The sequence below is a fragment of the Cephus cinctus genome, unplaced genomic scaffold (assembly GCF_000341935.2).
Source record: "Cephus cinctus unplaced genomic scaffold, Ccin1 Ccin1_scaffold0494, whole genome shotgun sequence".
Lineage (NCBI taxonomy): Eukaryota > Metazoa > Arthropoda > Insecta > Hymenoptera > Cephidae > Cephus > Cephus cinctus.
In genome coordinates, this window is record NW_014333166.1 from 145,049 (window position 1) to 171,116 (window position 26,068).

The window sequence follows — 26,068 nt, forward strand, 5'->3', positions numbered from 1 at the left end:
GGGGGGGGGGGGGGGGGGCACTTTGATTTTTCATTTCTCTCAAATCTCTGGAAAGTTTCATCGGGTGATTAAAGTTGCGAAAAAAATATATATATGTATATCATTGACCGTAAACAAGGGTCGGTTGTTATCATCCAAGATTATAATTGACATTCGATAAAGTATCTACCGGATGATTATACGGTTTGTAATGACTTGTTTTTTTTTCCACCCTCGTCCTACATACGAGTCTCGTAGGTACAATGGTTTTTCACCCTCTGGCAGTGATACTGCTGATACCCATGGACTCTCGTGGTCCAATCTAAAGCGTCGTCATATTTTTCGTAAATCCCAGTGGACCCTGGCTCATCGCGAACGAGATATTTGATAGGTATAGCCTCACCAAACACCGGGACACTGATTGTGTGCTTTGTCTCGTAGAACGCGGTGAATCTATTGTCATAATTAACCGGACAGGGCTAATTAGAATGGGGGACATTTATTCGGCCGTTACCCACGGGACAGATGGCCCCGCATATTGTTTGGCCATCGGACAGTTGCTGGATGCAGCGGGTTCGGCTATCGCTACTCTCTGTGTTTGAGCGTCGCGACGCCTGACAATGAAGGGCATACGTGTATGTTTGCCGACGCCTAGTTATTTCACGTTTCACGTGTGTACCTGCGGCTACCATGTTTGTATGAGCCCTGCATGACTTTCTAGACTCTGTTCTCTCTCTCTCTCTCTCTCTCTCTCTCTCTCTGAATAATTTTCACCTATCCGTCTACTATATTCGTTGAGGTACAGGACGTCGATGATATTCGATTCCACGTGTGACTGGCGCTGCCATTTCTGCCGTCGTCCTGAATGCAAGTGTAGTATTCATTGTCACCTACTGCAGCTCAACACCGTTCTACTGTTGGCTATACGTAGAATATTTTAACCAAAGAGTCTTTACTTTGCCTGGTACTGCAGTCAGCCCTATATGTCAGCTATTATATCCCTTTCATCCCTTTCGCTTCTGTCGAAACCCTTAAACCTGTTGCAGCGCGGCTCGCGTTACATCCCTGAATTTAATCCGCTTGATTTCATCTATGAGAAAGTGCCGTGGCTAAAATCGCCCTTGAGGGAGACGGTGCCTGCGTCGTACAGGCAGGAAGAGCGAGAGAGAGAAAGAATTTAGGGATGAAATAGAAACCTAGGTACATAGAGAATGCCGGATGCAGGGGTAGGGCGACACCCTCTTAAAAGGCGCTGACGGGCCATCGACAGTTAACCGGAGATTCCTTGGAGCGAGTAAATCGTGCGACGCCAACTCGCGAAGTTACACATCCCCTACGCGAACCACCCTCATCCCTTGATACATTCTCGCAGGAGGATTTCGCAGATCCGTCTTACGTCAGCCACGTTATCGTAGCAGCGCTACCCTTATTGCCATTGCCAATCTTTATCCCTGGTACGGACTGCCTTACCGATCCCTACGTACTACGTACGACTCGGCTGAGTAACGTTTGCTCAGAAAATATTATAAACTAATATTTGCTCTTCGGCAACCCTTCATGGCTGCGGGCATTCTTACGCCAGCGCGTTTACTTTAATATGATTAAACCGCTACGTGATTTATTTTGTGAATTCTCTGACTTTCCGACCCACCGCACGTATATTCGTTCCATCGCTTATGCTGTGTGCACACGTGCACACGTGCATCGAACAATTCTACCGGACATCCTTTAACCCCTTTCCTATGGCTACGTCTGCGGAAGCTACTGAGCTTCCTGTCTCTTCTATCCCCACCTCCCTACAAAACGTCTTATGGAAATTCCCTAAATCCGATTTTTCTTCCCATGTTTTAGCCATCCATCCAGCCCACGGTTGTCTACCAACTGGAATTATCCAGCAGCGTTTTATCGCTGGTTTAAAAGACAACAATTCCGAGCAATTTTGGACACAATGGCCGAGGTGTGATGACGCCTGGTTGGTCACATTGTCAGTAACGCGAAGCCGCACAGGAGGGACGGACCTACCGGGGTCCGGGTAGGTGAGCTGGGAGGCGCGGGGGGTCTCGGCAAAGGGTTGCCCTGGCGTATCGTCGTGATTTACATGTTTACCGGTCTGTTAGTAATTGGAAAATTGTTATTGTGCCGTTTCGAGTCTTGTTTAAATAGGCCGTGTTGAACTAGGCCCATGAACTAGTCGAATGAGAGTGAATGAGAAGGGACAAGAGGGTGACCCCCTAGTCCACCCCACTTTTTCATCTCGCTCTGTTTCCCTGACATGCGGTTGCGAACTATTGACCCCAACTCCCAAAATGAAAATACGTCTCCGGTTTTGTTCTCGCCCCGTCCTCTCTCACAGCGCAAGGATATAGGACCAGTTCTTTATGCTTCCCATGTTATCGTTTACCTACAGTCCTGAAGCCACCGTGTCCTATCCTATCCGGCATGTGCTCTCAGCTATACCTACACATGCTGCCACCTATGTACTAAACGTAGCTAATCGTTTTTTTCCACGAGGCCAATCCATTTAATATTTTCTATAGGACACTTAGCAATTCTCATTTTTCGCGATTGACTACGAGGAGAGTATTAAAAAAAAAAGTAAGTGGGAGAGAAAGACCTTTCTCCATCTTTCATTCAAACTTAATGAATTCCTCGTGAATAGCAGGATTTAATACATTGGTATAGAGAAGAGGCGATTTGAAATTCTTTCGATCGCTGCCATTGAAAGCTGTCATGGGAACTCATAACCCTTTGAGCCCTCGAATTTCGAAGCGTTATCGCGTCCCACCGGGACTCAGAAACAACCGGCTCCTGTGAATGCAACCGGGGATTATCCGTACTCTTCTATAGTATATATACACCATGCCTTGTATATATATACATAGATCTATTATAGCTATATACCCGTAAATATACATGTATACCACGCACCGAGACAATAACGGGATTACACTTTATATTCTGACTCTCGATTCTTTTGTCCATTATTTCGCTCCATAGCAAATGCAACAGAAGTTTCTGGAAGAGCGATCGCTTTGCATCCCTCTTTATTATACCTGCCGTTTATGTTTTACATTTTATGATTCACATAGCAGGTGAAAAATTTAGCTGAACCCTGTAACCCCTTTTTGAGAGATTTCCCTTTCGAAACTGCTCGGTATGTGTTTTTTTTTCTATTCTCTCTTCACTCCGCGCCATCGTCAAGTGAATTTTCATGTGCGATGAGACTATCAGTCTGGTATAAGTATTAATGGGGATGGTTGGCTGTCGTGAAGAGACGTGAGAAAATAGAAAGAAGTCGCGATGAGGGGGGGGGGAGGTCAGTGCATGTGGATCTATGATGACGTCATATCTTATGAATGTAAATTATAATAATCCTATATCAATACGTAATATCCAGCTAGCATTGTGTTACGCGTCGCATAATTCCATTCAGTTTCCGAACAATGCCTTAATCGCATGGACAGTGTCCGAGCTCACGAGGTGATATTTATTCGTCAAGTATTACATGGGAGAAAAGGGTCAAACAAAACGCGCATATGCGCGCTCATGTAACGCTGGCTGGTATATAAGTGCTATGCTTATTATTATTATTTATTTGAAACTACAATGGGTTCGGGGTATAAATAACAATCATTTGGGTATTCAGGTTTTATGATTCATCCCTTAGCGCGAAATCCTCAGTCTCTAATGTCCAGTATCGCTTGGACCCTTCCAGTCGTGGATTAGGATTGTAAATTCTAACGATTATGTATTATTGTACTGGAAATTATTACTAGTTGATTTTGAAAATTCTTTTTTAATTCCATGACTACAGATATACGTATATGGTGCTTGGTACGGGTCAAGAGATAAAATTTGCATATAGTACGAAGGATAGTGATGTGCGTGCACGTGAAAAAGATAAAGAAAAAGAAAAAGAGAATATCTAACAAGCCACTCATGTAGTCCTACTGTGGGACCAAATCGAAATCTCTATTGATCCTGGGTCCTGTGGAAGGTTCTCTAATTTTTTTTGGGTACCTTTTTTCTTCTTTTTGAACTGGTTCCGTTGGTACTTCAAAGTTACGGTGCTACGTAGGGTGTGCCTGAGGACACACGATTCGCTCTTTGAAATTTTGTTAGGATCCTTGAGGATCCTCGTCCGAGAGGAGAAGAGCGAAAGGATGGCCACTGACGTTATACCTATAGGTAGGACGAGAGTCCTTCGTCGTGCTCGAGTGGAAAACGGAAAAAAAAAAGGTGGCGACCTGTGGGGAAACCAGTCGTGAAAATTGATTTTATTTAATTGTTGGACTTAGGGTTTTTCACATATTTTTTGTACATTATTTTTAAAACAAGTGCAATGAAAGTTAATCGTTATCTGTAACAGGTCGAGTGAATTTCGGTCAACTATAATACCAGATAACAGCTAATTATGGTGCGATGGGAGGTGAAGTCGTGTTTTGAAAATGGCAATTAGCCAATACCGGTTTTCGTGAATCCCGGTTACGAGCGCATGCAAATGATCGGCGAAGCTTCAGGTTTTGGAAAGACAGATTTCACGAAGGAGTGCGCACGGAGGGCCGGAACGTGTTCGTTAATTGAATATTCATACGTGCGAGTATATTTACATTTCGTTGAATTATCATATCGGCCTCAACCGCGAAGCCATGCATTCCCGTAGGAGCAAAGGCAACTTGTACTCTTCGGGTTGTTAAAATTGAGGAAAATTGCCCTCCGATGCGGAGAATCTAGGTAAAGGGATGGGAAGGCCCGCTCTGTTAGCTATACTCTAGTAAACGAAGGAAAACAGTCAAAGCAAGGAGAGCAAGGAGAGCAAGGAAAGCAAGAAGGATTTGTATTTGGAATCCAACCAGAAACGTAGTACGGTGTACCTACTTAATGCAATGTTTGTCCTTTTCCCAAAAGACGTATGATTTTCGTAGAAGCAGTGACGCGGACGTGTAGCTACCACTAAAGGAGATTGTTTGAGGTTAAACAGAATGAAACGTCATTGAGAAAGGGATGATTACGCCCCTTGACCCCCGTCTGCTCTCTTCCAGCTAAATGGAACGAGACGAGAAACATAGAATACTGTGAATGAGTGAGAAAGAGAGAGAGAGAGAGAGAGAGAGAGAGAGAGAGAGAGAGAGGCGATGAAATAAAGATAAATTACTCCAGCTCTTCATAATACACGACTCTCCGTAAGGGATGCTCTCCCAGTGAGAAGCACGCAATTCGCATATTTCCTCCCTAAAGAAGATTAGGTGTCCACTCGACGTGCGTAACGCAGAATGAAGGCCACCAACAATTTCACGCACGATGCATATTTGCAAGTGCTCGTGTCCAGGGGGCACCTAGTAACAGGGGCTGCCGGCTGGGCGGCCATGTTGGTTCCCAATTAAACAAACGCCGCTCGCAACTCGAACAACCCCTCGCATCGTTTTCGCTTTTGCTTGAGCATGGAGAGGGGTGGGGGAGCACACACGTGTCGACGAGTATGTGAACGCGGCTTAACTCGGTTACGCTACGCTCGTCACTGACCAGGCTCTCCCTATCGCGTAAGCCGTGATGCCTGCCTCATCCGCTAACTGCCTGACTGTCATACTGGTCCTTTGAATTTGTAATTCTTCACGCGCTACCGAAACGTCTAATTAAATGAGGTGGAGAGGCGTCTGCGAAAACCAAGGCAGCTTCGGCAAGTACGCTGGATCGGAACGTTAGATTATGAAAAGGCGTGTGAATTATTATTAGTTTATTATGTTGGCTAAAATTCAACCTGCTGAATATATCCAGAGCGAGAGAAAGAGAGAGAGAGAGAGAGAGAGAGAGAGAAAGGAGGGGGAGTCGAGGGAGGGAAAACAAGGTAGCCCGAGCACTTTTAGCTTCTTGCTGGATTACATTACGGGGTCAAATATTGTAGTAGCCCTTATGGCGTGGTCAAGCTGTTTGACTTACTGATTGTTCGTTCGTCCGTTCTTCCAGTAGGATGGACCAGACGTCGCGACGCGTCAGCAACGCTCGACGCTGTGTACCACAGGCTAATCCTGATGAGAGTAACCTTCTCTCAAGTTCAGAGAGGATTCTATTATGTGCTGGTCTAAGAGTCAGAAGGATTTACGAAAGGTGGATTTCGTTCTTGTCTTTTTCTTTCTTTACTTTACTGAATCCTGATTTCGAGGATCCTTGAAATTCCTATCGCTTAGTCCGGAGTCTTATTCATTCTCATCCGGTGGTAGCTGTATATATACTGCGATGCTTTTTACAGTACTCCAGTACTTTAGGGGCAATCGATGACCCTTCTCTGGCAAAGTACTCTCCTCGTTCCCGTTCAAACAATGTCCAGCTTGGTAATCATTAGTCATTTGGATTGGCTCTCTGTTCACTCATTCGCTCGTTCATTTGGTATTCTCTTTTTCACCCTCACCCTAGCTCACACACTCTCTCTCTCTCTCTTGTGAAAGATTCAAGTTTCAAGGGTGGCTAATATTCCTGGCTCCATTTTAAAACGTACTAGTACCTCCTTCACGAGGGTTACCAGTATATCTATCATATTCCTGATAACAGAGATATGGCGAATAGTTGCGTGCTTATCGAATTGCATTCTCATCTCATGATCGAGTCTTAATGATTATTCCTGGAGATCCTTTTCTTACGCAAATATTTAGTATCCAATCCCAGTTCGAGAAGTAATTCGAAAATCCCAGATCTTCGACAGCTTCCCTAAGTTCATCTTCGTGTCCTGTAACTCGACAGCTGAGACAAAGTCCCTGATTATCTTCTCGTGATTGACTTCGTAGTATACGGGTTTATCTCTCGGGAGAGAATCTGATGACAGGACCGCCGCTCTCCCGGTTTCTCGTAGACGTGCTTTGAATTTTCAAGATCCAATCGACAAAAAAAAAGTTCACCTTTTAGTTTCTTCATCTCACTCACGTATACTCGTTGCCATTGCCCAGATCTCACTGTCGTCCAATGGGATGTAAGTTGCGAAATTTTTAAGACGATCAATCCTTTCGGATGCTGCGGAGTTACGTGGAGCAGATATCGAAGACTCTCGAGAGTGGGTTCCGGCTAGGAAGACAGAAAACCCGGTTGTAATTGGCCTTATTGAAATAGGAGATGAAATAAGAGATCCGAAGTAGGCTCTTCTCGAAAGCCGATGCGCTCCTGAACAAAATAATAACCCCAGCAGTCTAGTACACTGTCATCGAATGGAGGGTCGAATCCGGCCTGCTCCGTAGGTTAGAGTAAATTACACATTGATTAAACTTTTACCGATTTGATAGCTCGCTAATTGAGGAGTAACGAGGTATCCTGTGCAAAGTCTTGAATTTGTTCCAGGAAATAGGATCCGTGTCATTCGCTACCCTTTGATGAGTATCGCGAAGAAAATGACGCTGAGGCGAAGAATAGATAAGAGAATTTGAAGGATCAAAACGTTTCGGCGAGTCTCGTTAATCCTCGAGGGTCTAAACGTATCGGCGCCGATTTCTTAGGGACCAAGTAAACAAAAGGATCCGTCAGCTAAACGCGTGTAGTAAACGAGCTTAACTTTCTCTAACTGTCGCATTAAAAGTCGCTAACAGCCAATTTCTTGGTCTCGTTCACTCTTCCGGTACCATCCTCAGATTTTCAACCTCAGTGCAAAGGGCGAGGATACTCGTGGAGAATGGCCGTGCCTCATCTCGTCGCTTCGCATCATCCCCATGAGTAGCTGCTGATTGGACGACGGGGAGCAGGTCAGTGGGCCAGCTAGGACCTGAGTCCTATGACGGTCAGGGGTTGAGCTGCGAAGCGAAGGGTGCCGAAGAGGGGTCCAGGAGAGATGCGGCGAAGGGAAGAAGGGAGTTACGACGAAAGCTTTCAGTGAGGAGCACAGGATGGATCTTGGGCTCTGGAGAGTAGTGCATGGGTGGAAGAGAGTACAGTGCCCGTGGGATATAAGGAGGAGTGAGAGAGTGGGAAATACAGAGTTAAACAGCGAATGAGGGACTCACAGAGGGCTGGTCCTCTTCAATCGAGTTTTCCGTTGTCACTGGGTGGGTGGTGGCAGACGAGGGAGCCCCAAAACGCTGAATAGGACGCGAGACAATGGGAACCTCGGGATTGCACGTCGAGTTTTCCGAGTAATTAAGCCTCCGTTTCTGTATTTACCGTAGTATTATTGTAAAGCCTTATTTTTTATCAAGAGATACCCGAGGGAACTACACGCGGAGATGTAGACGCCTCGCTGAGAACGTTAACAATTAGTCCCGGGCTGAATTCCATGAATGTTCCTCATTATTGCCACCATAGTCGAGGGCGTCATCCTCCCACCTCCCACCCGCCAATTCTGATTCTCTTGATTCCTAGAAAAGTCTTAGTTTTCTTATTCAATGGCTACATGCTGAAATAAATCGCTAAACGGCAGGCAGTATATCTTGGGATGCTGGATGCGTGTAGTCGCAGGACTAGAGTGCTGGTGGGCGGATGGGAGGGGTGGGGGTGGGGGGATACCGTGAGATAAAATAGATAAAAGAAATCTCGACGCTAAGTGGTCAATAATAAATTGCATTTGACCACGAACAATTCGATTTCGGCAAGCGGCAGGGAGCGTCGCGACGCCAAGAATCGTCTAGGACGACCAGAAGGAGGAACCCTGGGGCTCTGATTCACTGGTGCAATTTTCTGCGAAGGATAGAAGATGGAGGGAAGAGTGAGAAAAAAATAAAGAGAACAGCAGAAAAGTCGGAAAAGTAGGAAATACAGCATTTAGACTAAAAGCAAACGTGGATTCGTAAAGGCGAAGCAAATTGATTACCAGGCTTATGTTGACAAAGTGGAGGCGACTTCCTGTCTCTGGATTCTCATAGTGACCCTGAGTCACTAGGAATTTCCTCGGATTCCCTCAAATAATTGCTCCAGTCTGGACAATGGCCGTCAATTAATACCAGCACGATGAACGACATTGAACGACGTCGCCCCAGGACATCCTGATCCTACCGGAAGGAGGGCCATCTTATGATCTAATAGGATCGACACGGTAATTCAGTTCTTTTTATAGACACAGGCGTCCCGACGCTTCTCGCTGACCACTTATAACCATCGCGGGAGTCTGTCGACACGTTCTATTATTATTATTAATATATTTATGAATAGTTATTCTTGGGAAATCCCGCCGGTAAAGTCCCGTGTTACGTAATCGTGACACCTATATATAGACGTTCAGGTATGATATCAAAGTCCCTGTCCTCAGACTTCTTTCCTTGCTGGTTGACAAAGTTGTCCAAATGTTGCTTTACAATCGTTCATTTAGAATAAAATCTTGTAAGAATGCAAATGATGAGTAACGATATTTAAAAAAAAAAATATTTTTCACTACACTGCTTTAATTGTATCGGCAGTCGGTAGAATATTTAAAACAGAGACACGTGCACCGAAGTGAAGTTTCTCGTAATTAAGCCACTTTTCTCAACAGCTAACGATAAACATTCCCTCTTCGCGAATTTGTCGAAAATATAATTTGACAATCAAAATAATTGACGTTCCTTCCTCGTGGCGTCATACTTGACAGGTATGTGGGGTATGAGAATATTTTAATCGAGGAAACATTTTCGCTTAATTACTCACGCTAATGGCTGCACTCACGAAAATTTACGTATCATTGGAATTTCTTCATTTTCTACGTCTTTACGTAATTTCTGTTACACGCGCCGGTAATGAATTTTCTTATTAATTCTTTATTTCCTTTATTCCATCGCAATAAGATACCACTTAAACTAACGACTCAGGTGAATTCTAAATATTGATTTATATTTTATCTTCTATACATGAAGAAACAGCTGTTCTGTAAGTTCAAATTGTTCCACTTGTTTTTCCATATACAAACCCTATTTACACAATTGCAATTGATACCGTAAAGTGTCCGGAGCTGGAACTCGTTATAAATAAAAAGGGGAGTCACCTATGCAATATCTTCATAATGCATTAAATTACCAGTAACAGCTAACGAATGTCTGATCTAATGAAGTTTTTAATCCTGAGCTGTCTACTCGTCTTTCTATGTGAGCATACATAAAACTGACCAGAATTTCCATTAATAATTAAATCTAATATGAAATTAATAAAAAATTTGTTACTATTATTTTATACGTCAGCGACTACTCGCGTGGCTCGTGCCGATGCCGCAGCACCCAAATGTCCCGTAAACACCACATTTCGTTGCGGTACACGCTGTCCCGAATTGTGTCACGTAATCGGTCATGAGTTATTTAAATGTCCAGACGTATGTACTTTTACCTTAAAAATAAAAAAAAAAGTAAAAGGTAAAACCAATATTCACTCAATCGTCTGATTACAGGGTTGCGTCTGGGGATGTTTCTGCAATAAAGGTTACATACGAGAGTTTCGTGGTGGCCGGTGTATACGGGAGAATGATTGCATACGTTAATTTGCAAAATCAATCATGGATAAATATAATATGTTTAATTGTCTAATTATCAAATGATAACGGTAATGATTACATGTATAACAAAAAAATATCTATCTAAATATTCAACTTCAAGTTTTTCCTCATTCGTGTCTTTAATTCGTATGCGATCTTTTTTATTAAAAATAGATCCTACGGACACTAGTTTTATTTGCTACGATAAAGTTTTGTAATATATATTATATATATACTATATGTATTATTAATCATTATCTTATTATCGGTATAACAAATAGATTAATGTGGATCGTTTTAAATAAAATTCATTAATTTGTATTCATGTCTTTTTATATTCATACCCCATTCATATACAGTCGTAACGATTCTGAGGCATTGTACGAATAACGTACGTTTACGTCATAAGTATTTATTATATCTGCACGCGCTTAAAACGTGACCCACGTAATAACTGTGCGGGAACTTTTAGTATAAAAGTGACTGAGGTAAAAGGAAATGACTAATTCCAATCCAGTAATTCAAAGTGATCGGACATCAAGATGAAGAGAATAATTAAAGCTTTCTTTCTCCTAGCAATCGTTACCATAAGTAAGTAATCGTTACCATTCACTTATTTTGTCAAGTTTAACCATTAGAGATCTCAAAGTTTGGGCCTCTAAAGATTAATTAATTTTTTTTTAGTTATTGCACAGATAAATACTGAACTTTGTGGAGAGAATCAAGTTTGGTCAAATTGTACAACTGGCTGCCCTGCGCGATGCATTCCTGACGATCGAGTGTGCCCTGCAGTATGGAGAATATATATATAAAAATAATATGAAAAACAATGGCCCGATTAAAGAATAGTATAATTATTAATTTTTTTTTCAGGTTTGTGGACCACCAGGTTGCGTCTGTGCTGGTGGCTCCAAACTGGACGAAAATGGCAACTGTGTTTATTGTTAAATACGTTAGACTGTTTTTGAGCGCTATTGTATTTTATAATTGTGACCAATGCAAATTTAACCATACAAAGTGCAATCTGGGTTAATTGAAATGACGGAACCGGAAATGCTGTGGAAAACCCAATAGTATACAGATATTTTGTCTATTCATTAAAAATTATTGATACGTGGATTCGATGACGATCATGATTATCGTACCTTTAAACCAGACGTGAGAAGCCACATCAGCTGTTGAATATATTAAAAAATGCTTGTTATATTTTCGATGTAAATTTATTTGTAAAGATGTCTCGTTAATAAATAATCCACTGACTAGATTATTTATTGTTGTGTGTATATTAAAGAAAAAATAATCATACAATTGGATATCTTTTATTAAAGTAAATGTCCCATAAATAATTTCTGGTTATAACAAAATAACCTGTAATCGTATATTATAACTGTAATCAAGAATAACGGCATTGCGACTTCGGGATGCATTTGCTGTTAGATGCGTTCGATTCCCGCACGTATCCTGCTGCACAGAAGCATCCTTTTACGCAAATCTAAAAATTTGATATAAATGTTACATCACCTTTTAAAAAAATTATCCAACTAGTACAGAATTACTAACCTGAATGCACGGCATAGGCGGTACATTGCAGATTGGAGGACAAGCTGATCCACATTCCGAGTAAACTTCATTTGGGTCTCTGCATGTACATGTGCAAATCGGCTCGCTCTGTTCTGAATCTAACGAAAAACATTTAACCAGTTAACTACTAAACCCGAAATCAAAGTTTTTCACCAAAACTGGTAAAAGCGAGTAATTCCTAATTTCACATAAAAGATCATCTATAGGGGCTTTGTCGGGTCGCTGATTACGAATCCGAACTCACCATTAAGAATTTTTAAATTTTTTATCGAGATTCGTAATCAACGATCCAAAAAACTTAGGCATACCGAGTTTCATCAAAATTCATTGAAATTTATCGGATTTATTCAATTTGCACACATATGCGTCACTTCCAGTTTTGGCACGAACATTTTCTGCACGCTACCAATTAATTGATTAACATGTATGCTAAAAAAATTAATTTCACAGCGAAAAAACTAAAACACTCAATAGTAGTTAGGAATGACATAACTGGTATAGATTTCTATTGGAATACTCACAAATGACCAGAACCGCCATGACAAAGGTTACCAGAAATAATATCTTCATTTTAACAAGGCCTCGCAGCCTGACGATGATACTGTGTCCAGATGTCCAGATCTTTTCCTTATATACGAAAAAGACAAATCTCATGATTAAATAAAATATTGATCAATGTTTTGTCAACTGGGATGCATTTGTTAATAAGAATATTGTATTGACACAACTCAGGACATACAAATACAATTAGGAGTAACTGAAGTTTTAACGACCTGTAATTAGTCTTAATTTAGTAAGATTTATTAGAAATATTATACCTGATAACATAAACGAGGTATACAGGGTGATGCTTTTGAATCGCCTCAGGCTGATATTTCGTAAATTAAGCAACATACGAAAAATACATCTTATATGAAACTTTCTTGATTTCGAGGGGGAAAGAAGATGGTATAGTCAGATTTATCGTAGGTGGAGCCGCCAAGGTTAGGTGAAGGTCAACTTTGATTTTTTAAATAGAATTTGCCCAGCTCTTATCTCATTACCATTTGGTTGTAGGCCATAAGTACCTCTGATATTTTTTATGTAAAATTGGATGCTCTTTCAGGATTTGTGAAAAAAAGTGCGCCGTTCTATTTAAAAAATCAAAGTTGACCTTCACCTAACCTTGGCGGCTCCACCAACGATAAATCTGACTATACCATCTTCATTCCCCCTCAAAATCAAGAAAGTTTCATATAAGATGTATTTTTCGTATGTCGCTTAATTTACGAGATATCAGCCCGAGGCGATTCAAAAAAATCACCCTGTATATTACTTTTTTCTACGTTATTTATTCATTCATTTAGTTTGAACAACACAAAAGCGTTTGCGTGATAACATTTTTTCAAACGTCTTTTCAAATCCAACCTCACAGGTCATAGTTCAGTTGAACATTTACGGTCAGGGTCACTTACTCAACACATGATTGTTCAAAACGAAATAATTCGTCCTAACAGGTGAAATTAATAATTAAGAAAGTAATCATTAATTTTATGTAAGAATATCAGTATATGGGTGAAAATACTTGTTTGAATGTTATCAATAAACTTGTGTATTATCTAATGATTTTAATGATGCTTAATTCACATAGGAGGAAAACTTTCAGGAGGAAAACATCCTTGCTGCATTCCTCACGAATAGATACGTCCTAGTGCAGACGCATCCGTACTTTTATTTACTTCAAAAACTGATATCGTCATCCAATTTCATAAACGGAAATTCCAAGTGAATAAATACTCGATAGCCGGTGTATTCGATACTTGTATTACTGTTACGTATAAAAGGCAGAGGAAGAAAATAGCTCTTACAGTATCGTACCTAATTCTGAAGCTTCGATTTGCCAAGATGAAGAGTTTCATATTGGTCGTCAGTCTTTTTGTGGCTGTACTGAATATCTGTAAATATTGGAATAACGTTTGACCGATTAATAAATATAAAAATAGTATTAAAGGATCATGGAATACATTTAATTAATTTTTTTTATTGTTTACTTGCCAATTAGATGTGACACAGGTCGCAGCAGAAACTTCAATAAAGTGCACAAAACCGAATGAGGAATTCGCAAATTGCGGAGATGTTTGTCCCGTTTATTGTGACACGCATCTGCCCCGTCCCTGCCCCAAAGTACGTGTTTTGTATTTATTTTATTATTGATTGAGCCGAAACAAAATCGATATATTAATAGAAGTTAATTTTTCAGATATGCAAACTAGGTGGTGGCTGCGTTTGCAAAAAAGGATACGTTCGAAAGTCGAAGAGGAATCCAAGATGCATCCTGAGAAAATATTGCCCAAAAAAAGGAAAATAAGAAAATTAAACGAATTTGATTGAAGTTATAAAATATTTAAAAAAGTTGTCTGCATTTTTATATAACAGTAATGGACTTGCCAAAATAATTGTCATTCGAGTACTTCAATAAAATTCAGTTTTCACATATCACATACTCTGCACAGTCAATTTTTCCATATTCAAAGATGCGATTGCGAAAAATTCTTAGTAAGACTGTCTAAATTAATATAATATTTAAGCCGATAAGGAGGTATTGGCCAATTTAAAATCTTGAGGAAACACAAAGGTTATTATGACTTTCAAGTAACCGTAAATTGAATAAATGTAAAGATTGTGCAAGTGTGTTGCAAATTCTTTTAGATTAGTCGCGTTTGCGTTTGCAGGTCTGTTATTCATAATTTCATTATTGGGTATAAAAAGCCACAAAAATAAATATCAGTCACATTACTGTTACAATTGTCAAACGTATCTGATCATGCAGAGTCTTATTTTCACCATTGCTCTGCTGCTGGCTGCCAGTTGTAAGTATTTTCAGAATATTTCCATTTTCTCTTAAGAATGCATTCGGGGATCTTTTCTGCAGGCATGGCAGTTAGTCCCCATCCGTGTCCCAAGAATTCCGAATTCAAAGAGTGCGGAACACCCTGTCGTGCCACGTGTACATACAAGCCTGGTATCTGTGTCAAAGTATGAAATTTTGTAAATTCCATTAATTTTGCTTATAACCTTAAAACATGGAAAAAGGATTGTTTAATGCAACGAACGTTCACCTTACGTTGCAGCGATGCGAGATAGGCTGTTTCTGTGTGAAGGGTTACATACTCAAAAATAACTCAACATTCACCTGTATCAAGGAGGAAGACTGCTGTCAGTATATTTTGGTAGAATAAAGAATAATTTAATAATCAAACGAATGTAAAATCAATAAATAAATACAGTGCATTTAGACATAGATTTTTGTAATTATCTCCTTTAACGATTATACGTCTTTTTTTTAATAATGCTTGTGAAATATCCTACGACTCGAGAAAATCGAAATAAAATTGCAACAATGACTTCGCAATAGAGGTGAGACATTAATGCATTATGTCGTTCTAATAATACAAAGCGACTGTGTTACGTGTAGATAGCGATGACGGAAGCTGTGTTGCTCAAGGTTACAAAAATAGCATCTACGATCACAAAAATAAAGACTATCTTTATGCAGTAAATATCATTCCAGTTTATTCGTCAATCTGATATCTTAAATGCATTGCATCGTCCGAATAAATCTTAGCCTTCTTTACTTACCGTTAATAAAGAAGGTACACACAGTAAGAGCTGGATGTCTTGTTAATTTCCTTGGTGCTTGATAAAAAAATAAATATTGCACCATTGTAAAAACCAATATTTAACTTCGAATGCACCTCCGAGAATGCATCAATGCATTCTAAGAGGTTCGATTAAATAAAAATACAATGTTAAATGCATACTGGACTGATAAAACATCCTATGCACACTTTTTCATACAGGTGTTTCTAAATATTGATGAAAGGTTTATCGAGTATAAAAAGATGGCGACTCAAACCATTTCGATTTAGTTTCGCATTGGAGAGTAATAACTTGCCATAGCAAAAATGAATAAGGCTCTTGTCTTACTAATGCTATTCGCCTGCTTGGCCGTCTGTAAGTATCCTTCAAGTTGCAATCAGGCGCAATTCTTTATTTTCAATTAAATTAATTGCCCATAGATACTTGAGTCAAACTTTCAAATTGTCACATTAGATTCCGCGCAGCAGCAGCGTTGCCCGAGGAATCAAGTTTTCAAAACGTGTGGCACACGATGTCCCCGAATATGCAATGTGAGGCCTAACCCTTGCACCAGGGTACGTATCGCAGTCAATAATTAAAATTTTCACAAATAATTAGCAATGATTATACGGAATTTAATAAAGATAAATATGTATATTTATACTTAGGAGTGCGTAAGAGGCTGCTTCTGCAGAGACGGACTCATATTGAAATCTCGTGGATCAAATGTGTGCGTCAACCCGAGAAACTGTCCACGTTAATTCAGAGGATTCTGATGCGTGAAAAATCGTACGCAATACATCGGCATCTGTATTGATCGGATTGATTAAAATATAATATATATATGAAATAATTAAATGAATAATATATAATTTGTGATATGATTGGTTGTCTGTATACCTAGCTCGGATGACCCCGAGCATGTGACCATCCCTCCCACGTTAACCCAGAGCGAAGATGCTTTCAATTATTACTTTTACATAGCCCGTTTCTGAAGCGTTACTCGTAGGATAAAAAACTGCATGGCCATTAATCAATTTTAAAATATATGCGAAAGTAAATGAAAACACAGACAGACCAGTGTATATACGTATAGTGCAGTTGATTAAATAATTGACGCTTTCTTGTAATTAGCAAACATTTTTAAGAATTTAATGGATAAAAACATATATCTTTAGGAATGCGTAAGAGGCTGCTTCTGCCTACCAGGACTCCTATGGAGATCTCGCAGATCGAATACATGCGTTTATGAAATAATGTGTCCACGTTAATTGAGGACGTTTTTAAATGCGAAAAAAGTATCTGTAACGTATAATATATTATATATGTATAGTGCTTCGATGCTGTCAATAACTACTACCAACGTAAATAAGATGAATAAAGCACGTTAATACGTTCGACTATGTTTCACCTGACAATGCCGCTTATTTCGTTAGGATAAAAGAAGAAGAGAAAAACACAAGGTCGAGTGTACAGTGCAGATGATTAAATATCTGACGCAATATTTTATTTTGCAAAATGGCGATAACAAGGCGATTCTCAAGTATAAAAGAATGTAATAGAAATTACTTCATTTTAGTATCACTTTCGAAAGTGATATATCCTATTGTGATAAGTGATATATCCTATATAGAATGAATAAATTTTTGATCCTGCTTCTTTTTATGGTCAGCTTGGTCGCCCGTGAGTATTCCCATTCTGCCGTTAGAAACTTATTAAATTATCAATGCAATAATAAATTTTGCAATTTTTATTTTAGTTTCCAATCAACAATCATGCGGACCGAATCAGGTTTACCAAACTTGTGGCCCAATATGCCGCCCATCGTGTGACTTCCCACGACATATGATTTGCCCTAAAGTGAGTATTACATAATGCATATAGAATTTGTAAAAGATTCATATAAATTTCATAATTTTCACAAAAATCTATTCATTTCCAGGTCTGCGTCAGAGGCTGCTTCTGCGTACCGGGATATGTATCAACGTCCCACATGTCACGTGAATGCATTCCCCCGTACCTTTGTCCGACATAATTCTCATATGATTTCCATCATAGAAATTTGACGAAAAAATCAATTGTACATCTATACTCAGTTAATGCTCGAATATAAAGTAATATCTTAAACGTGTAAAAACTATGATTTAATTTTAATAATAAATTTTTGCCTTCCAGAGCCCAAGTCAAAAAATTTTACACGCGAGGTCATTCACCCCTCACTTTTTTTCGAACCACCATATCCATATCCACCAAATAATTCTCGTCTTATCTCTGACTGTAAATTAAAACAATGACAAGTGCATGGAACAAGTGTTTAAATATCTGTTGCACCACTTTGTTGATGTTTTATTCATACCAGCAATGTTACGTATAAAAGAAGATAGCGAGTAAAGTAACTGTTTAGTGTCACTTTGAAAACACCAACGTACGTCTGACGACCATGAACAAGTTTCTCGTATTTCTTCTCGTAGTCTGCATGGCAGCCTGTAATCGTCTTTACTGTACTACTAGAAGTATCGCCGCATTTCCATTGCAATTAATACACGACTTTCAATTTAGTTTCCAATCAACAGGACGATGAATGTGGACCAAATGCTGTTTACAATCGATGTGGTTCTGCGTGTTATGTAACGTGCAATTCACCCCGACGGCCCCGGCTTTGTCCTACAGTAAGTAATATATACATATGCACTGACTGTATATCCCTATAAGTAATTGATAACAATATAAAATAACGTACATTTCCAGGTCTGCGTAGAAGGCTGCTTTTGCAAACGAGGATACGTATTCATCTCCACACAAGACAGGCGGTGTGTCCTTCAAAGAGATTGTCCGAAGTAATCGAATCTCAATGCTTGTAAAAGATAGTACATGAGATGAAAATATTCCAGCGTTAATAAATTGACTTATTGTACAACCGGCTTCAAAATTGTACCAGTATCTGAAGTAGCGCGTAAATTTTACCAAATGCAAAAAAAATCGTTATTCGTGTAGCGTATTAAAAATTCGAAAATAAATTTTATACGGCATAAAAATTTAATCAGAATCTGTTGTCCAAACGAAACGTCCCACATTGTGCCGATTAAATGACGGAACTTCGAATGATATTATAAGGGACGCATGTTACAAAATATTCATTTAACAGTAATACCTCGTCCGTGCAACTGAGGTATTACTCTTGAGAAAAAGATGCAACTGCAACTGTCTTAGGCACCTGCATCACGGATAATCAAACATTCCATCGGTGTATTTATTGTTTAACATCTGTACTCTTCCGTCGATTCTCAGAAAAGACACTTACCTGACGCAGTTCACACATTTTGCTTCTTCCACCTGCATATTGAAAATTCACGTAGACTTTTTCGTGTAAACGTGAATATTGACCCAGGATTTTTAATGCTTGTTAGGAAACAGTATATATAGGTTAAGATTGCATAATGACTTATTGCGAAATCATGGTTATTCCAATCACGCATTTCTCTGTAGATTAAATATTACCGTTTGACTGTGTATAAATATATGTATATTGTATATATGGGCCGACTGCTCCAATTACGATAGCTTCATGAGTTATCATCGACTCTCTCTCTTTCTCTCTCTCTCTCTCTCTCTCTCTCTCTCTCTCTCTCTCTCTCTGGTCATGGGCTTTCTCTATCGCATTTAACAGATTTCTCATTTCTTAATCGAATCTTCTATCCCTTTCTTCCAGCGCTACTACTACCAACACTAGAGCTTGCTTTTCTCTTGGACTGTTGACAGAGCAACGTTCACGCGTTAAAACATTTTTTCTTTAAAGTCAAAATCACACATTTCCATATGTATGCATATCTTGGATTTTTAAATGAAACAATTAGCAAACAAAAATTCCCGGCTTATATAAGAACGTCGCATCGGCACTGATCGCAGTTATTTGTCTTTGAGCATCGAAGAAAAGCAGTCAACATGTCTCGCATCGTTAAAGTGATCCTGATCGTCGCCATTATCTACTGTGCGTGTAAGTTTCTCTGCCACAAATGACAATTGGCACGTAATGCAATTGACTTGTCTGTAAAATTATTGTGAATTTCGAAAAATCGTAATTATCAAACCCCGTGTAGATTCCGAAGCTCAAGTTACGGGACAGAATTGCGAAGAGAATCAAGAATGGACCAATTGTGGATCAGCCTGCGAGCCATCGTGTGAGAATCCCAATCCTCAAATTTGTACATTCGTAAGTATCGTTATTCGTGTCCATGACGAATCGATCGATAAGGGATACTGTTTGTTTAATATTGATTGTAAATCTTTCCTTTCAGAATTGCATTATCGGATGTCGGTGTAAATCTGGATTCTTGAGAGACGCAAATAGGAATTGTGTTACGCAGGAAAACTGTCCTACGGATTAAAAAAACGTTGGGTGACATGATGTACGTATATGACGGGGGAGAAACTTAATATGGAAAGGGTTGTAATTTGAATAAAGTCAAAGTGAATAATAATTTAAGGAGATTGAACGTGAATGAAATTCCTAGACGAGAGCCTCAATATAATAGGGCTGAACGTACTTTAATTTAAGCGTCGTAGAGACCGAACCGAAAATTAATCGCATGACTGAATATCTTTATTAATTAAGGATGCGGTTAATAACTTGGCTGAGTCGCACCCTAGTTTGCCTGGCGTAACTTTGAAAACCGAACCCCATCATAAAGCAATTTGTCATTAATGGAATTTAACAGCGCATTATTAAATGAGATTCGGGCTGGGGCAGTTATGGAAGTCGAATTAGACGAGGATTTTGCGGGAAAATATTAATATATTGTCGATGGACTCGAAGGGTGGGAAAATCTTAGCTGCCGTTTATAAACCATTTCGAAATCTCAGTCCTGAACCCTAAAATAATGAGGAAACTTAGCCTCGCGCTAAAAGACACCCCAAGCTAAGTAATAGTCGGAAGAGACTGCGATTTGCCAATCTGAAAATCTTTTACCCGGACGTTACCGAAGGCGTCGCGACGCCCCGAAGGACAGTGAGTACGGATTTTGCGCTCCGGTCTGTTTTATATTCAATAGAAAAAAAAAAAAAAGATGGGACCTGGAGGAAACAGGAATCTAGGAAATAAAGATATATAAAGTCATCGTAAAGTAGGATATTGGCAACATTGCGAAACGCATATCGGCAAGCTGTTGCTGCTCGAAGATTTCGCCAGAAGATGGGAATCTCTTGGGAAGAGAAGAAAAGGAAAAAAAAAGAAGAATATTCAAGAGGCACAGAGACCTACCTTGAAAGTCGGGATGGTTCGCGTTTCCCGAAACAATAGAAGCGTCGCGACGCGTCGCGGCGTCTCGCCCGTGAAGGGCTGCGAAATACCGGGTGGCACGAGCCAAAAGGAAATACGCTGGGACAAAGCCTGCACGTAATTTTCGCCTGTCAATGAGATTCAATTGGCATAATAAAGTAGGAACGAGAATGATTTTTTGCCGCGTTCTGTGATCCAATTAAAAGTTACAACAATGAGGATCGACATGGCGAAGGAATGCTGCCTTTCGTCCGGTTATATAACTTTGTCATAATATAATATAATTCCTACAACAATTACACCGAGCAAACGATGCTCTGTGACTTTCATCAAATATTGTATAACGAGTACAGTTTGGTATTCGAACAAAAAAAAAATGAAAAAAAAACTTTGAACCTAAAACCTCCCCTACCCTCGTTTAAACATTTTCCCCCCACGTCCAATCGGCGTTTTCAAAATAACCTAAATAATCTGCTCCTGGTCCCAACTCCCAACTCCCAACTCCCAGCGTACCTATATGTAGGCACGTCATTGGATCCCTCTGTGTCTCCCTAGGGAATTACGATCCCGTTTAGTTGCTCCACGCTACGGGTTTCGCTCGTTCTCTTTCCTCGTACTATTTCTCTGGTTCTTCCGTTCTTTCATCCTCCCGTTCCCTCTCGAACGGAACGGCGACCGATCGCTCGTCAGCTCGCAGCCACCCAATTTCAAACAAAACTGTTATCAGAGGGTAGTCGCCAGCAGAGGGAAACGCGAGCTCAAATTCGAAGCATATTCGGCTGGAGGGTTCCGCCCGGGTGACTCAATGTGTTCGACCGATAAAATAGAACGTCCAGCAAGCAGAGACAATGCACCTTTTGAAGTAGAGAGCCTGTAGGGAAGGTTGGGAAGGTTGGGAAGGTTGGGAAGGTTGGAAGCTGGACGGTGGTCACTCCATGGGGCATCCCCGTTGCTTGGCTACTCCTTTGTACACATGGATCCCATGGAAGAACGATCAAACCCACATACATACAGTTCCTGACAAGAGGGACGAATTTAATACAGAGTTAATCAAAATGGTTGGGCATTAGAATTCGCTCGTATGAAATGTCACGTAGTTCATCTTGCGGAAGAAATGACGTCCCTATCCGGGAGCCACGCACGTCAGGAGTCTGATGGACCGTCACGCACCGTCGAGCACATCCGCCTGATAAGATTCCTTAAAATGTCTCATTTTGTCAGTCGGTTTCAGCCGAGTGAAAGAAAACAATAAAAAAAGAAACGATAATAATAACGCTCGGGTACCGGAAGCAAATAGCAAACTCCTGACTACGAGTACCGAGTAAACCAGTAGAAGCGTGTAACGCGATCTGGTATCCGGACTGAGAAATTATGAGTAAAGTGGGAAACCGTTGGTAAAGCAAAACCGAGTTAGACTAGTTTGGCACATTGCGCCACATACAAGGCGTCCCGACGACCGCAGGCAAGCGCCAAGTAAACGTTGGGCAGGGGCGCGAGCCTGTTGGTATTATTATTATGCGTTATTAATGAACCCGTTAGAACGGCCGGAAGACGAAGACAGTCTTGTTAATGGAAATCAAATTGAGAACAAATTTCTACCGAGCTTGTATTTCCTTTGTCCTGGCTTTCGAGGTAACGCCCTCTCTTGGAAAAAAAAAAGGCCTGGGGTGCACCACGGGGTTTCAGCAACCACCACTGGCGAGGCTTGTTCCTTCGGGATGAACGTTCGAGTGCGTGAAAAGTGTGTCGACGGGAAGAGAGAGAGAGAGAGAGAGAGAGAGAGAGAGAGAGAGAGAGAGAGAGAGAAGAATAGAAAAAAATTAAAAGGAAAAGAAAGAAATACGTATGGATCCAGAACGAGTTAGTTTTGAGTATCATGCAAAGCGAAGGCATCGGGTATAGTGTATTCGGAAGTGGCGGCTCGATGGATGAAGGTGCGAGGTGCCCTGGGTGTTTTATGAGCTCGCAAAAGCCACGAAATTTTAATCCACTTTGAATAACGAGATGGTAGAGTCTCCCATAAACGCGAATCGTAAAGCTGTCCAGAATTTGCAAATCCCGTGCTGCAACGACCGGAGGCTGTTACGCAGCCTCCGGGTCCAGCACTGTCGCAGCCCGTAGCTCCGCATTCATTTCTCTAGCGTAAAAAGCACAATAGTGAGAAACAGCAGTGCGATTGCAACGAACACCTCGACTATACTCTATTCGTTAAAACATTTAAATACTTTGATCGTTATCACGAATCTCTTGTTTCTAGCAGACAGGTACTCTGTTGCAGGCGAGTGAAACTATTCTGATGAGAGATACAAATCTACATGTAGATTGAAACGTATCTCGTTAGCCAAGTATTATGAATCACAATTTATCAATATAAAAGACACGGATTACGAGTGACATTATTCAATGCAGCGACCGCAGATAAATCGTAAACGAACGAACCGGATCGAAATGGCCGTTTCAATGTGCACAGCTATATAGGCGCCCACGATTGAAAATAGAAGGAAGAGGTAAAATTGACAAGCACGTAAAGGGTGGGTACCTTGTATGGAATCTTGTTGTGAACAAAAGAGGCATTTCGTTACTTTGAGAACGTATCGGTAACGTGAAAGGTTTTATGACTATCCATTGGAAATTAATTGAGCAGATAGGCGAGCAGCCGGTTCTATCCGAAATACTCGAGATCGTTTCGATAGTAAATGTATTACCCTGATCGTAAAACCGACTACGGTCTCCACCTGCGATAACGCGCCAATAAAATTCAGGTTATTTACAGCCGCAATTTAAAATACACTTACGTCGCAAAAATTCGGAAGAATCGCCCAACCAACAATCTACGTTAACTGACTATATCCCCGATTTTCAATTATTTACTCAAATTTCACCTTCGAGATTAAATATCATCTCGATCATACCAACACAGATTAAATCAAACTGACAATTAATAATCAGCAATCCAATGACGAATGACATCCAACCTGTAATATTTTAATTATATCTCTCATATGAGTTTTCCAATAATAATAATAATCGAGAAAAGACTACATTCCACGAGCAGATCCTTACGAGATGCATTCCGCGTCATTTTCTCTTCTCGCCTTATACGTCACGGTAAATCGTACTTTAAATTTTATCACAGTGAACTTCATTTGCATCAATTTAATAGCACTTATTAAGTCGCAATACGGCCAGACATTCTGGAGCTCCGTTAATGGCCTGTCACTTTTTCTAGCCTCACACAGTAATAATATAATCGATACCAATGATGCTAATCAGAGCGTAGACAACAGTCCCGATAAAAGTTCCGGCCTAGAGATCAAAATATTTAATTGGTCTGGGAAATTAATTGTTTTATAAAATCTTGCCGATTAATATGAATGAGAATCTTGATCTACGTCAGAGATCAGATATGACTGATTACGAGCGCCAACTGGGAGCTTCGAAGTCGTTGCTCTTTCTCCTTGAGCTAGATGGTGCTCGCAGTTGGACATTGCACTATCGTAACGTTAGTTGCAGTCAATAACATCCAGTGCTCGATGCGCCAATTAATTCTCAGCAAATATTCATGGCCTCAGGTACATCGGGCACGTATATAGACATACGTTTCGAAGCGTCACAGGATGCAATGGATGTTCATATATAGGACATATATGGATACAGCATACTATATGGTATAAATTCTTATCTCACAACATGGTGAATCGTGCGCGTTGCGTCACGTGCCGCGGCAGATAGGTTGCTGTACATTTTCTCGATGCCAGCTGGCCCCGTGAGAATCCATTAGGCAAACAATCGACAGTCAGTAAATAAGATGCAATTTATTGGCGAATCAGGGTTTCATTTTACAGTCGGTTCCTGTACGCTGCATTTCAGACGAGTGCAGCGAGCGCACCAATCTCCTTGAACCGCATTCGGTACGTAGACCTCAGTCAAGTTTTGAGTCAGATGAGTGAAGGGAGGGAGGGGTAGAAAGATCATAAAAGTGCATTGAAAGATTCACAGGTGGAAAGTGTGACGCAATTAGTCGCGGCTAGAGAACGTTGAATAATTTGCATTAAGAAAGTAGTGGTTGCGCCAATTGTATTATTGCCGATATAAGTACGACTAGTCTGAATCCGATCGACGCGAAATACGAATACTTTACGAGGAAGCAGGAATTGATATACAGTGTAGTCAATAGTTATGCTATGGGTATATACGTATACATATAATACATAATGTGAACGTTGACCGGCAGATTGAAAATTTTCGCCGATTTCCCACCTTTCACCAGCTGCCTAAGAATGCAGCTACGTCTATGATGCTGTTGGTAGTTTATGGACATGTGGACAAGTGCGTGACGTTTGGATAACGCGATGTATGTACTCGTTGGGTTAGGTTAGGTTAGTCTTCGTGTATCGAGCATAAACATTTCAATAAGAAATGGAGTCCAAGGACCAGAGTTCGACGGCTCTTATGCAATCCTGAGCACAATCATGGATCGCTCTGCTCCACGGGTCAGCAATCCGAGAAAACTTAGACCGAGTTACAATGGGAATGGCCAGCCTCGACGTTTTGTTTACCTTCGGTTAATTAGAAATTGTAATCGGGAAAGATCGAAGAGACGGACTAGGCTCTTGCCTTGAGGCTAGTCAAATCCGTTCTCACGGACGCGTCTGGCGGTGAAACAAAGAGGGAATAAGGTGGAGTAAAAAAATTCACAAAAATCACGATAAGCCAAGAGGGAATTATACAAGAATCGTGGGTTCCCGTCCGGATGCGCTGGGTTTCGGTCCGAAGGAAACCCTCAATTTGCCAACAATTCAGGACCAACTGCCGATCGTGCCCGGAAACCACGGCAGCTGGCCCAATCCCGTGCGCATTGCGCACTTCCTCTTTCAAAATCGAACACTGGAGGACGGGTACTAGCAGGAACAATAAAGTCAGTGTAAATGAATGACGTTAAAAAACAGAAATGATAGTACAATAGTGAATTTGAGCTAGATAAAAAAAAGATAGGTGATGGATCCATCGATAGTCGCACTAGGCTAAATACATTTAAATTCGTAATGGCCGATGGATGCTTGATAAACTGGAGTGAATCTAACTGCCAGGAAGGAGATGGCTGTGACCATGTTAACGATGGTGGTGATGCTCGGTCATGGTGGATGAAGAGCCAGGCAGAGTCTGTATAAGAGCAGGAGGAACGAAGGTAGGGAAAATCATCCCCCCCC

General features: G+C 40.5%; 7 protein-coding genes across 9 annotated transcripts; 6 read left to right on the plus strand and 1 right to left on the minus strand.

Moving 5' to 3' along the window:
* Positions 1-9,182: 9,182 nt before the first annotated feature.
* Positions 9,183-10,684, plus strand: LOC107268168 (venom peptide SjAPI-2). Of its 2 annotated transcripts, XR_003059806.1 has the most exons (4): positions 9,183-9,514; positions 9,863-10,004; positions 10,098-10,225; positions 10,301-10,684. XR_003059806.1 is itself a non-coding variant. In XM_015740653.2 (3 exons), the coding sequence occupies exons 1-3, from the start codon at positions 9,953-9,955 to the stop codon at positions 10,388-10,390; spliced, it is 270 nt and encodes an 89-aa protein (XP_015596139.1). In that variant the 5' UTR covers positions 9,189-9,952; the 3' UTR covers positions 10,391-10,682. The 2 variants fall into 2 exon arrangements, 1 of the variants encoding a protein (XP_015596139.1); XM_015740653.2 differs by having other exon boundaries at positions 9,189-10,004; positions 10,301-10,682.
* Positions 10,685-10,856: 172 nt separating this feature from the next.
* On the plus strand, positions 10,857-11,450 carry LOC107268167 (chymotrypsin/elastase isoinhibitor 1). Its single transcript, XM_015740652.2, has 3 exons — positions 10,857-10,975; positions 11,069-11,175; positions 11,258-11,450. The coding sequence occupies exons 1-3, from the start codon at positions 10,927-10,929 to the stop codon at positions 11,330-11,332; spliced, it is 231 nt and encodes a 76-aa protein (XP_015596138.1). The 5' UTR covers positions 10,857-10,926; the 3' UTR covers positions 11,333-11,450.
* A 237-nt stretch (positions 11,451-11,687) lies between these two features.
* Positions 11,688-16,391, minus strand: LOC107268165 (cysteine-rich venom protein 1). Its single transcript, XM_015740650.2, has 6 exons — positions 16,384-16,391; positions 16,214-16,271; positions 13,009-13,032; positions 12,487-12,592; positions 11,945-12,063; positions 11,688-11,876 (listed from the first exon to the last, which is right to left on the minus strand). The coding sequence occupies exons 1-6, from the start codon at positions 16,389-16,391 to the stop codon at positions 11,778-11,780; spliced, it is 414 nt and encodes a 137-aa protein (XP_015596136.2). The 3' UTR covers positions 11,688-11,777.
* On the plus strand, positions 13,619-15,245 carry LOC107268166 (cysteine-rich venom protein 6). Its single transcript, XM_015740651.2, has 5 exons — positions 13,619-13,901; positions 14,007-14,128; positions 14,205-14,814; positions 14,877-14,980; positions 15,076-15,245. Exons 3-5 carry the CDS (start codon positions 14,769-14,771, stop codon positions 15,181-15,183), a joined length of 258 nt encoding a protein of 85 aa, XP_015596137.1. The 5' UTR covers positions 13,619-13,901; positions 14,007-14,128; positions 14,205-14,768; the 3' UTR covers positions 15,184-15,245.
* Positions 16,392-16,669: 278 nt separating the features above from the next.
* LOC107268225 (chymotrypsin inhibitor) lies at positions 16,670-17,650 on the plus strand. The gene is made up of 3 exons (XM_015740788.2): positions 16,670-17,266; positions 17,343-17,443; positions 17,526-17,650. Exons 1-3 carry the CDS (start codon positions 17,218-17,220, stop codon positions 17,616-17,618), a joined length of 243 nt encoding a protein of 80 aa, XP_015596274.1. The 5' UTR covers positions 16,670-17,217; the 3' UTR covers positions 17,619-17,650.
* Positions 17,651-17,946: 296 nt separating this feature from the next.
* On the plus strand, positions 17,947-18,623 carry LOC107268224 (chymotrypsin inhibitor). Its single transcript, XM_015740787.2, has 3 exons — positions 17,947-18,069; positions 18,143-18,252; positions 18,332-18,623. Exons 1-3 carry the CDS (start codon positions 18,024-18,026, stop codon positions 18,422-18,424), a joined length of 249 nt encoding a protein of 82 aa, XP_015596273.1. The 5' UTR covers positions 17,947-18,023; the 3' UTR covers positions 18,425-18,623.
* Positions 18,624-19,312: 689 nt separating this feature from the next.
* Positions 19,313-20,066, plus strand: LOC107268223 (chymotrypsin inhibitor). Of its 2 annotated transcripts, none has more exons than XM_015740785.2 (3): positions 19,313-19,577; positions 19,681-19,793; positions 19,879-20,066. In XM_015740785.2, the coding sequence occupies exons 1-3, from the start codon at positions 19,526-19,528 to the stop codon at positions 19,966-19,968; spliced, it is 255 nt and encodes an 84-aa protein (XP_015596271.1). In that variant the 5' UTR covers positions 19,313-19,525; the 3' UTR covers positions 19,969-20,066. The 2 variants fall into 2 exon arrangements, with proteins under 2 accessions (XP_015596271.1, XP_015596272.1); XM_015740786.2 differs by having other exon boundaries at positions 19,476-19,571.
* The last annotated feature ends 6,002 nt before the right edge of the window (positions 20,067-26,068 follow it).

Bases quoted from the DNA above. Each gene is read 5' to 3' on its own strand.
- LOC107268168 (XM_015740653.2), top strand. From the start codon at position 9,953: ATGTCTGATCTAATGAAGTTTTTAATCCTGAGCTGTCTACTCGTCTTT. The intron at 10,005-10,097 runs GTGAGCATACAT...TTTATACGTCAG, and splicing joins CTGTCTACTCGTCTTTCTAT to CGACTACTCGCGTGGCTCGT. The intron at 10,226-10,300 runs GTATGTACTTTT...GTCTGATTACAG, and splicing joins AGTTATTTAAATGTCCAGAC to GGTTGCGTCTGGGGATGTTT.
- LOC107268167 (XM_015740652.2), top strand. From the start codon at position 10,927: ATGAAGAGAATAATTAAAGCTTTCTTTCTCCTAGCAATCGTTACCATA. The intron at 10,976-11,068 runs GTAAGTAATCGT...ATTTTTTTTTAG, and splicing joins CCTAGCAATCGTTACCATAA to TTATTGCACAGATAAATACT. The intron at 11,176-11,257 runs GTATGGAGAATA...TTTTTTTTTCAG, and splicing joins ACGATCGAGTGTGCCCTGCA to GTTTGTGGACCACCAGGTTG.
- LOC107268166 (XM_015740651.2), top strand. From the start codon at position 14,769: ATGCAGAGTCTTATTTTCACCATTGCTCTGCTGCTGGCTGCCAGTT. The intron at 14,815-14,876 runs GTAAGTATTTTC...TCTTTTCTGCAG, and splicing joins TCTGCTGCTGGCTGCCAGTT to GCATGGCAGTTAGTCCCCAT. The intron at 14,981-15,075 runs GTATGAAATTTT...CTTACGTTGCAG, and splicing joins AGCCTGGTATCTGTGTCAAA to CGATGCGAGATAGGCTGTTT.
- LOC107268165 (XM_015740650.2), bottom strand. The intron at 12,593-13,008 runs GTAATGAGATAA...TTCGTATATAAG, and splicing joins TTATGGCCTACAACCAAATG to GAAAAGATCTGGACATCTGG. The intron at 11,877-11,944 runs GTTAGTAATTCT...TCAAATTTTTAG, and splicing joins CGCCTATGCCGTGCATTCAG to ATTTGCGTAAAAGGATGCTT.
- LOC107268225 (XM_015740788.2), top strand. From the start codon at position 17,218: ATGAATAAATTTTTGATCCTGCTTCTTTTTATGGTCAGCTTGGTCGCC. The intron at 17,267-17,342 runs GTGAGTATTCCC...TTTTTATTTTAG, and splicing joins TATGGTCAGCTTGGTCGCCC to TTTCCAATCAACAATCATGC. The intron at 17,444-17,525 runs GTGAGTATTACA...ATTCATTTCCAG, and splicing joins GACATATGATTTGCCCTAAA to GTCTGCGTCAGAGGCTGCTT.
- LOC107268224 (XM_015740787.2), top strand. From the start codon at position 18,024: ATGAACAAGTTTCTCGTATTTCTTCTCGTAGTCTGCATGGCAGCCT. The intron at 18,070-18,142 runs GTAATCGTCTTT...CTTTCAATTTAG, and splicing joins CGTAGTCTGCATGGCAGCCT to TTTCCAATCAACAGGACGAT. The intron at 18,253-18,331 runs GTAAGTAATATA...GTACATTTCCAG, and splicing joins GGCCCCGGCTTTGTCCTACA to GTCTGCGTAGAAGGCTGCTT.
- LOC107268223 (XM_015740785.2), top strand. From the start codon at position 19,526: ATGTCTCGCATCGTTAAAGTGATCCTGATCGTCGCCATTATCTACTGT. The intron at 19,578-19,680 runs GTAAGTTTCTCT...AACCCCGTGTAG, and splicing joins CGCCATTATCTACTGTGCGT to ATTCCGAAGCTCAAGTTACG. The intron at 19,794-19,878 runs GTAAGTATCGTT...CTTTCCTTTCAG, and splicing joins ATCCTCAAATTTGTACATTC to AATTGCATTATCGGATGTCG.